Raw genomic sequence first — 10,044 nt, 5'->3', positions numbered from 1 at the left:
CTTGCCTGCCATTCCCCCCTTGTAAGGAGTGAAAGGAAACAACTCCTAGGGGTATTTCTGTTAACTCCCTCTGCAGCAGGGCTTTACAAATGAACCTAAGGGGTGGGGCTGCCCAAATATCCCCCCCAAAAAGCCTCAGCCTTTGGGAAAATCCAAGCCCCCCCCCAAATCTAATTATTCAGAGGTACCCAAAGCAACCCTCACATATCTCACTCTTAATTCCCCAAATCTCAAGTAAACTCCAATATCTTGATATTTACATAGACTCAGATACACCCCACTATTTTCCCTATTTGGTTACATACAAATAACTCTATATCTTGGTATTTGCATCAGTGCAAATAAATCCCAGCAACTTGCTACTTGCGTAGACCCAAATAAACCCCAATATCTCAGTAGCCAACAAAACGTCACTATTGCAAGTAAATTTGCAGAATTCCCCAGGTTCTCTCTATTTAGGGAAAGCGACATGGCATAATCTTATTGGCACGAGTTCCTGCCCGGCTTGGGATTTTGTTACACCCCATAACTTGGCCCAGGTTTGCCTGAAGTTCCATGAACCCAGATCAAGTTTTAAGCCACAGCCAGACCAAGTCTGGAGTCAGCCACGTGGGGGCTTGAGGGCAGCACAAGCCAGTGCTGAGGTTCAAGCAAGCTGGGAGTGAGTTTTGGAGTGAATCAGGGGCTCTGAGGTTTGAGCAAACACCCACCCACCATCAGGTGCCAGGGTGGGAGTTGTGGTTTCAACATGAAACTTCGGGGAACTGCAGAACATGCTGTCAGCAGCTTCATTCAAACTAAAAAACTCCCAAGCACAACGACCTGGTGCGGAAATCTGTGCCAAACCCCATTCGCATGGGCACTGCCAGTTTCAGGTCCTCCTGGCTCCCATGAGCAGCGGAGGCATGGTGGGGGTGCAGAAAGTTACAGCCCCTAGTGCCCACCCTGACTTACCCAGCTCCTTGGTCTGCTCCCATTCCCTTTCCACGCTGACCCGTTCCAGGAACATGAAACAACCTGAGAACTGGGGACGCATTCAGCTTCCTGACAGCGGGGCAGCCCTCTTTTAATTATTGTTAGCGACATTGTGGCAGTACCTGGCAGGCTGTGTCATGGACCATGGGCAGGGTGCTAGGGGCTGTACAAACAGAACAAAAAGACGCTCCCTGTCTCTCACTTTGCATGATGCAGTGTGACCAAGCAGGGCCTCTGGGACAGTTCTCTCTCCACTCGGGGGCTTAAAGTCACTCCTCTGGCCTGGGGCTCTGTGGACACACCCGAGGCGCTGGGTTGACCCCCCGGGGCATGCAGCTGGCTGGTTTCATGTTCCCTGATTAGCCTGGCTGGCAGGTGGAACAAAGCATTGTGTCCCTTGTCCCCTCCACATGATCACCCCTGTCCTCCACCCCGTCCAGCAAAGGCAGATGGAGGCCGATCTAATGCACTTGCAACCCCCCCACTCCCCAAATGAAAAAGTGCAAGATGAGAAAACCCAGACAGAGAGCAGGTGGTGCTGGGAAGCCCCGTGGGCTCAGTCCTTGGGCCTGATGGCTCCACTCAGAACCCGCGGGGGGCTTCGGAGCGACGGTTGTTCCAAACAGCCTCAGCTCTGCCAGAAGGAACCAGCCAGTTGGGTTGGCCAGAGGCCCAGGAGGCCTCTCCCTCCTTGCAAGCTTGCTTCGCTGCCTGGCTCCTGCCTTCCTTCCCATCCAGCCTGGCAGGGGGTAACGCTTCTCCGCAACGGGTGGCAATTAGAGACCTCCTAGGGCTGCGTGGGGAGCCGGTAAGTGGCAAGAGCCAGAGCGCGGGCTCCACGGGGCTCCAGCAGACTGGTGCCTTTAATGTGCCTGTGAATAAAGCTGCTCATTAGGGCCTGGCTGCCCTGCGTTTCCACGTTCAACTGCAGTTTGCAAGGGGCTGAGGCAGCACGGTCTGGCCATAAACAGGAGGGACAAGGCACAAAGCCCAGGCCCCGTGAGTGACCCCGCTCCCACTTTCTGCATAGGCTGGGGGAGTGGGGCGAATGGGCATCTCCCCTGGCTCCCTGGAGTCCGGATGCAGATCACGAGAGCATCCCCCCAAGAGAAAGGAAGATTGAAAGGACAGTGGAGGATCTGGACCAAGTTGTTCAGATTTTGGATCCTTACTCCCAGGGTCCTCAGACTTCTGATTCCACCCACTTTCTCCTCTTCCCTCCCAACCCCCCGATGCCAAGACCAGGAGAGTCCGTCAGCCCAGTCTCCCTGAATATGGCCATGCAGAGGGTTGGGGGTGATTGGGGGGGGGGTTTCATGTCTATGATCTTGGATGGAACAGGCAAATGCGCTGCAGAGACGTCCCTTCCTGCTGCTGGAGCGAGCCGTTGTCCCGTTTCTCATATGGGTGCTGAGTGGCGCTCGTGGCCCAGGCAGGTGCCCGGCCAAAGATGCTGTATTGTGCTAGAATACCATTTGCCAATGAACACAGGGCTGATAGCACCGGTTGGAATGAAGGCTGCTGAAGGTAGGTGGGCTGCAGGCTGCCCTAGCGTAGTTACGACCATGCCCTTTCGTCTAAGCTTTAGCCTCCCCCTTTGCTTTGTCACCCTGGGGGTCCCCGCCCCCCCAGCTCTGCTAAGGCCCCTCAATTTCAACCTGTGCCCATTTGCTATCCCAGCCCTGGCTCCCCACCTGCAGCCTCCTGCTGTTCTAGCCCTGGGCCTCCCAAAAGCAGAGGAATAAGGGTGAGGTAAAGCAGAAACCCCACCCGCATTCATTGTCCCTCTGCCCTAAACCAGCCTGCATTTCCCCCGCGCTCCGGGCCCAGTATCAAGGACCCGAACCTCTGGGCCCAGCCCACATGGGGGAGACTGAGCCCCAAGCCCGCTCTGCCTCGAGCAGCGAAGAGCAAGGCGCACCCGGCTCAGAAAGAATCCCCAGCGGCACGAGAAAGGGACGTTGAGGGGTGGCTCTCCCACGAGGGGGGTTGTATCTGTCAGACCTGCAGCCATGACACGAGGATCATTGCTACTTACCGCACCGAACCAAGCCCCTGTAATCCCTGGGGCACGCGCCAGCTGCGGAGCCACGGGAGAATAGCCTTCTACAGCTTCCAGCTCGTGGAGCTACTGGCCCACATGGGCTGGAGGTGTTACGCTCCTCCCACAGGGAGATCCGGTCCCACTGGTCCACACAGTCACCTTCCACAGACCCAGGCCTGGTGCTGATTGGAGAGTTGGGTGGAGAGCCGAGATACTGCACAATGTGGCCCTATAAAGTGGGGGGGGGGTCAATTCTGGCCCAATAACGAGGAAAAACTCCAGTTCGTCAGCCCCAGAACAACGGGCCTGTGGGGTGGAGCCCCTGGGGCCAACCTGCCTGCAGCACAAACCCCAGCGGAGGGAATCAGGCCAATGGGAATGAGAGCCAGGCTTAAGCAGTGATAAAACCCAGCCAGAGTGAGGAAAAGGTCTCCAAGCAGCAAGGCTGGGGAGGGACCCTGATTAAGCAGGGGGGAGACAAGGGACCCTGAGAGGAACTTGGAGGATGGGTAGGAAGTGACGCAGGGAAAACCACAGCACAGGTAGACGAGCAGCCCTAGCTCTCCAAGCCAGGGCCCTGGGCCAGAGCCCAGAGTGGGGCTGGGTTCTCCGACCGGCCCCGAGGCAGGCCGCTACGCCCGTGTCCACACTGCAATTAAACACCCGCAGCTGGCAGCAGACTCAGGCTCACGGGGCTCGGGCTGTGGGGCTGTTTAACTGCAGTGGAGACGCTGGGGCAGGAGCCTGGGCTCTGGGAGCCCCCCAAGAGAGCTGCTGTGCCACACCTGACCCCAGGGGAGCAAACCCATTCACAAGGCAGCATCTTACTAGTAGCCCACCACTGCAGCTCCCCCGGGGGCACTGGTGAATCCGTTCCCGCCACAACAGATAAAGCTTCCAGGGGTCCAATTTATAGGTCTTGGGACTAGACATCAGCACGGCCTTTCCCCTCCTCCCCCCTTGACACGGGAAAAATGCAGCCCCCAGTGGTCGGGAAATATAGCCAAGTGTGGGAGCTGGAGGAAGAGAGACTGTACTGCAGCCACTCGGACACGACCCTTGTTGGACAGAAAGACAGACACGTGCGTGCACATGCATTGTAGGAGGATGCTTACTGGGAGAAACAGGCAGCAATGCAAACTGCTAGATCGATTTCACTCAGACTCCTGGGTTCTGCGGAAGGCCATGCAGCCCCACGGAAGCGCTAACCATCACCTGTGGCCAGGACTCAGCCCTAAGCCTGATCCCACTTACGTGACTGTAAATCGGCTTTAGTAGGAGCTGCCCCTGTGCTGTGAGCACTGCCCACTGCGATCCCAATGTTTCCTCGTATTCCCGTCTGTATCCAGCTGTCATCTTATATTTTGTTTGTGAGCAATTTAGGGCAGTGCCTAGCACCAGGGGGCGCTGGTCTGGAACTGTTAGGTGCTAGCGCTGTACAAATAACATAGGCAAACCTGCCCTTCAGGCCTTGGCCACGCAGCAGTGACACCAGTTTAACTAAAATCAGAGCCACCTTATGTGACGCAATTACATCTCTACCAGAAGCAACAGCGAGTCCTGTGGCACCTTTAAGACTAACAGATGTATTAGAGCATAAGCTTTCGTGGGTGAATACCCACTTCGTCAGACGCATGTACCTGCTTATGCTCCAATACATCTGTTAGTCTTAAAGGTGCCACAGGACACTCTGTTGCTTTTTACAGATCCAGACTAACACGGCTACCCCTCTGATATCTCTACCAGAGTGCATCCAACTGACTGCATTACGGTTCTAGCCAGGGAAGGGGCAAGGTTGTTCTCTACTGGCTCAGAATCCCACACATCCTTTTATCTTTGCTATCCCATCTCCTTCACCTCAACCTGCTTGGTCTGTCTCATGCACCTGTAAGGTCATCTTCTAACCGGCAAGGTCTTTGGGATGGGGCCAGTCATTCACCCTCCGTACAGCACCTAGCACAAGCAGTGGTTAATATGAGCAAGAAATCTATTTACAACCGGCGTCACTCAGTCAGAACTCAAAGGGCACAAGTTACAGAGAGGAATCAGTTGAGCCACTGGTTTAGAAGTGGGTCCCCAGAAGGCTTCCACTGGCTTAACTATAATCTAGTTTCACAGCTATATAGTTCAACTGGTGGAACTTGTGAACAGACAAGGCCTCTTACTGCTAACAGAAAGAAAAAAAAAGAGAAAGAAAAAGGAGGCACTTTAAAAATGGTACACAAGTACCTTTAAGAAAAACAGGTCGACTGTGTTTGATAGTTTCAGAAATCTGCTATTATGGAGCACAAAGCTTTTGTATAGTAGACTGATTGAAAATATAATTTACGCCTATGTCAGTTTCACAACACCCAGGGGGCTAAGTGGATTTCAACGCAGCGTGCGGTGGCAGCTGGCCCGGTTTCTCTTCAAATGGAAGATTGGATGGTGCTACAGCAGAAGCCCTGGAGTTTCTCCCAGTTAGGACGACTCACAAGTTAATTGCCTCGCGTCGGAGCGCGGCAGGATATTCCATCAGGCCACGTCTTCACTCCGGACCACACGGTGGCACAGCCGTACCACTGCAAGACCTCCTGGGTAGCTGATATATGCTGACGGGAAAAAGAATCACCCCCCAACGAGTGTCTCCCGCTGACACAGCGCTGTCCACACCAGGTGGTTTTTTCACACCCTTCACCGACAAAAGTGCTTGTGTAGACAAAGCCTCAGTGTCCTACCCCTCTTGCTAACAATACCCACCCTGGCTTGGGCAGAGGGCGATCGCTAGTACACGACACACGAGCAGACAGGTGACTCCGGAGCACCATGATTTATTGTCCTTGTGCACATACCTTCAACAGCTGAGTCAGCTCAGAAGGAACCTTTTTGTTTTTTTTTCTCCTTTCAGCAGAAGCCCCAGTTTTGGCCTCTGGTTAACAGCAGATTAAAGCATTACAAACTCCACACAGGCGCCGTCCCACGCATGGATTTGCTCAGGCACAGCAGGTGAAGGCTGCCGTTAAAACAGGTGACGGTCCTTTCAACCGAGACAAGAGCTGGGGCCGGCGGATACAACTGACACAATTAAAAAGAAAAATCGATAAACATTCCCGGAAGCACGACGCACAACATCCATATCCACGTTACAAGCCGCAGTACGGTCCTGACTGGGGGCTGGGCTGCACAGAGGCACTGCCCGTGCCAAGATCGCTTTGGTTTGCGTCGTCTCACCAGACCAGGGCTCTCAGCACGGGCTGGAGAGGCAGCGTGCAGAGATGGCAGGAGGGGAAGCCAGGCCCCAAGGCAGAGCAAAGCAGGGACTCTCGCAGGAGTCGGCCTTTTCTGCCCAGAGCAGCTCCCCGAATGGTGCGTGGGTCTGACACACCCATGGGAAGTCAAGCGCTGCGGTCTGCTGTGCTGCATTGTCCGGCTAGACCAGACCCTCGCCCGGGAGAGCACGGCTGTCCAAAGCAAATCTCTGTGGCTGTGTGTGAGAGGTTTTTTTGCTGAAAAAGTTTTTTACATCCAGCTGGTTTACAAGGGAAGAGGAGATGTCAATGGAGCCCGATTCTCCACCCACTCGGTGTAAAGCCTCACGCACGATCTACACTGGTGCTCAGTGAGAAGAGGGGGAATGGGCCTGATCCTGCCCTCTGGGAGCCTCATTCTGGTCACTAACCCGTCTAAGTCAGGAGTAACTCCAGTGAAACCAAGGGAGAGGAGACTCAAGCCCTGAGCCTGTGCGGAGAGCGCTCCTCGGTCGGGATTCTTCACTACTCACCTGCAGAGAATTCCAATACAGGAGCTGTTCCCCACAGGGCTGATCGGGGACACAGGCAGCACAAGCTGGTGATGAATCAAACCCGGCCCATCCCTTTAAACCAGCTGCTATGTACAGGGGAGAGCAGCTCTTGATATGCACCAAATTAAACACCGCAACACGTAGTATACATATTAAAAACCACACACATCCCAACGGGCGCTTCACGGCACTAGAGAGCTGGAAACGGAGCTATTTAAATTGCGCCATGATATAAACCCCTCCCCTGCCCCCCCCCCCCCCGCCGGAAACCCCTGGCAGACCCAGGTGGCCCAAGCTGAGACGTTCAGCTCTGACCACCCAGCCCCGCTTGCGAGCGGCAGGACTGCCGGGGGCCTGGCTTCGATTCCACAATCACAAAACACAAACCTGCATAAAATGACACACCATATTTAGAAAAGGCCCCCGCACTGCAGAGAAAGCCAGAGCTTTGTGTTAAATGTCTCACTGATAACTGTACCAAAGCTTAAACAATAGCGATCCGGCTTCAGGGGGCTGTTTGCTCAATGCCAATCCACACGGATGCACTAAACAATGGGCTAGTTACTCCCACTCGGGGCTGGCTCCCTGGACAGCTTCTCCTCTGAGCTTCTGTGGGAGCTAACAGATCGCTCTCCCAAACCAAGCAGCCAGCAGGGGAGGGGGGCGCCGAGTCCTGCTTGGACACTTCTTCGAGCTTTTCACACAGATCTTTCACTCCTTTGCCTTCCACAGAGACGAGGCTAGGAAAGTGCTCATGCGTGCATTCGGGGGGAGATCTACGCCCCCTGTACGCCACTGGATTGTATGCAGGGCCGAGCCTGCACTGCTTTAAAGCACTAACTCTGTGGTGGGTAGCGAGCGGAAACAGGGTTAGGCACCAACCAAAGCAGTGCCCACCCCCGACCCTGCAAGGCTGTTGCAGTCTGTGGTAATCCCCCTGCCGCCCTGGTTTGTGAAATGCAACTTACAAGTGATCTGCTCCACCAGCTGCTGGACATTCAGGCCCTGATTCAGCAAAGCACTTCAGCCCATGCTTCAGCTTTAGGCACCGGTTGAAGTGTTTGCTGAGCTGGGGAATGAGACCAATTCAGATGCTCAAGGGCCAGGTCAGAGCAGCTGAAATGCTAAGGCCGAAAGGGAACTGTTGTATCACAAAAATACTGCTCCAAATTCAGCCCCGGGGAAGCCAGAGTCCCCCAGGGACAGGTTGTTTGTTTGTGTTTAAATGAGCTGGCGTATAGACACTCACGCTTCCAGGGAGCACAGCTACTGCTGGGAGATAGCGCCACACCCAAGGCAGGGCTCGGCAGACTGGTCTCACACCTTAAGCATGGTGATATCTGGCGGCAGCAGCAGGTCCTGGAGTCCCCCTGCCAAGCTAAGAGGCCAGTGAGTCAGAGAAATGAGGCCAGGATGTGGGCCCGAAGGGGCTGAGATGAAGGGCCCATCTTCACTATTCAGAAGCGATCTTGTTCCCCCAGCATGGTTAAAAGCACGATTCCATTTTACGTGAACAGGACTTTCACCATCACCCCGAACCTGGCTGGATCCTGAATCCGGAACATGGCTTGGGGGGCAGAAGGGACACAGTCAAGATCCCATCTACGCGACAAGAGGGAACAGTGTCGCAACAACAGCCGACATGCATTTGACAGTGTCGATGGGCCGCTGAGGGAAGCCTGCAGGGACGACGCTTCCTCACCTCCCACCAGCCTACAGGCAGCAGGGGAGACCCCTGGAGTCAGCTCCTACCCCCCTCACCCGCTCCAACCAGGACTCTGCCCATCCAGAGCAAAGGCTTCAGGAGAGGCAGAGTCCTCAGTCCTTGAGTGGGGGTTGGACACTTGAGCATGATGAAGGTTGACGTTTTGGGCTGTCCAGCAGGTGGTTCCACCCCCGACAGAGTGGTCTGCCTGGGGGGTGCTTGCAGGCCTCTGTCAGGAGCAGAGATGGTGCCCTCCCCTGGGTACCGGGAGCAGTACGGAGAAGCCTTGGGTGGAACCAGGAGCACCCCGGGGGTGGGGAGGAAACTGGAAGTCACACCCCAGTGTTGCAACAGCTTTGCCACACGGGGAAGAGAGAGTGGCAGCTGCGGGAGATGCCTGCAGGGCTTCAGCGATGGGCAAGGGAAGACTTCTGATCTTGAAGCAGGGCCCAGGGGGCGGCGATCTAACCGGCTCCACGCAAACCCACCCGCCGGTTAGGCCATCGCACAAGTGCAGAGAATCGTCTGAGAGGGTGGGGACACCCCCCCGTTTGTACGCCGAGGACTGAGTGGACGGAGAGCAGATTCGGGGATTGTAGAAGCCTTCAGAGCACTGAGTGGGATGTCTTCCAGACCTATCAGCTCATCTGTTCCAAGTAGGCGGACAGCAGTAACTCCGGGGGCAGGAAGTCTCTGTGTTTGTTGCTCACTTTCATTTGGCGTTTCCCTTCAAAGTCAGAACCTGGACAGAGAGAGGAAGGAGTTTAAATTCTATTTTTGGAACCAGATCATGCCTCTATCTCTCACATAGTCAGAGCAAAGACCACAGGATTGGGGCCTGCAGTTGGGGTTATATTCTAGGACCAAACAGAAAGATACAGTGCTCTTCTACTCACTCACCCCAGTGATCAGACCAGGTGGGTCTCATTAGTTCCGACCCAGGGGGATAAGCTATACGAGCACCTAACACAGAAGGCACCAGAGGCATGGACAGCGGTGTCCTGCCTGAAGAAAATTGTAGCCACAGCCACACTCAGGAGAACTCTTAGGTTGAGGTTTGTGTTTTGTTACTTAAGGTTGAAGTTTTCAAAGTTGCCCAAGGGGGTTGGGCAGCCAAGTTGATAAATGCAAGCCCCAAAGAGGGGGTAGGCTTGGGCCAGATCCGGAATGTTTGCGTGCACTGGGTTAAGAACGGGGCAGGAGCACACCTGCTTGCAGACCCCCTCAATGGCGTCTTACAGCACTGCCCAGAGAGAGGCAAGTAGGGTCAGCCATGTTTTACAGATGGGGAAACTGAGGCACAACATGACAATATGACTTGCCCAAGGTCAGAGTCTCCGGCAGGATTTGAGACCAGGCCCGGCCCACATCTGAGCTGCTAACCCACTGTGCCTCCCAGCTGCGAGATGCTGTATTCCCAGTAGGATTTGTATGTGCTCATTTCCAACGCAAAGTTAGCCTCACCCCATGAGCTCCCTTCGCACACAGACAGCACGCAGTGTGCCCTTCCAGCCCATCACACCCTCCAGACAGACACTC

The 10,044-nt window shown here is 54.9% G+C and overlaps 1 protein-coding gene across 1 annotated transcript in view; it reads right to left on the bottom strand.

The window, feature by feature from the left end:
- Window positions 1-5,813: 5,813 nt before the first annotated feature.
- The window catches only part of R3HDM4 (R3H domain containing 4), a 31,262-nt gene continuing 27,031 nt past the window's right edge, over window positions 5,814-10,044 (bottom strand). Inside the window, exon 8 of the mRNA XM_024204379.3 lies at window positions 5,814-9,247. Coding sequence (XP_024060147.1) covers window positions 9,144-9,247 — 104 coding nt within the window. The 3' untranslated portion in view covers window positions 5,814-9,143. The remainder of the gene's footprint in view (window positions 9,248-10,044) is intronic.

Source organism: Terrapene carolina, unplaced genomic scaffold (assembly GCF_002925995.2).
Source record: "Terrapene carolina triunguis isolate 2854851 unplaced genomic scaffold, T_m_triunguis-2.0 Scaffold194, whole genome shotgun sequence".
Classification (NCBI taxonomy): domain Eukaryota; kingdom Metazoa; phylum Chordata; order Testudines; family Emydidae; genus Terrapene; species Terrapene triunguis.
The sequence above is the reverse complement of the archived record's forward strand: the minus strand, read 5'-3'. Positions and strand labels throughout refer to the sequence as shown.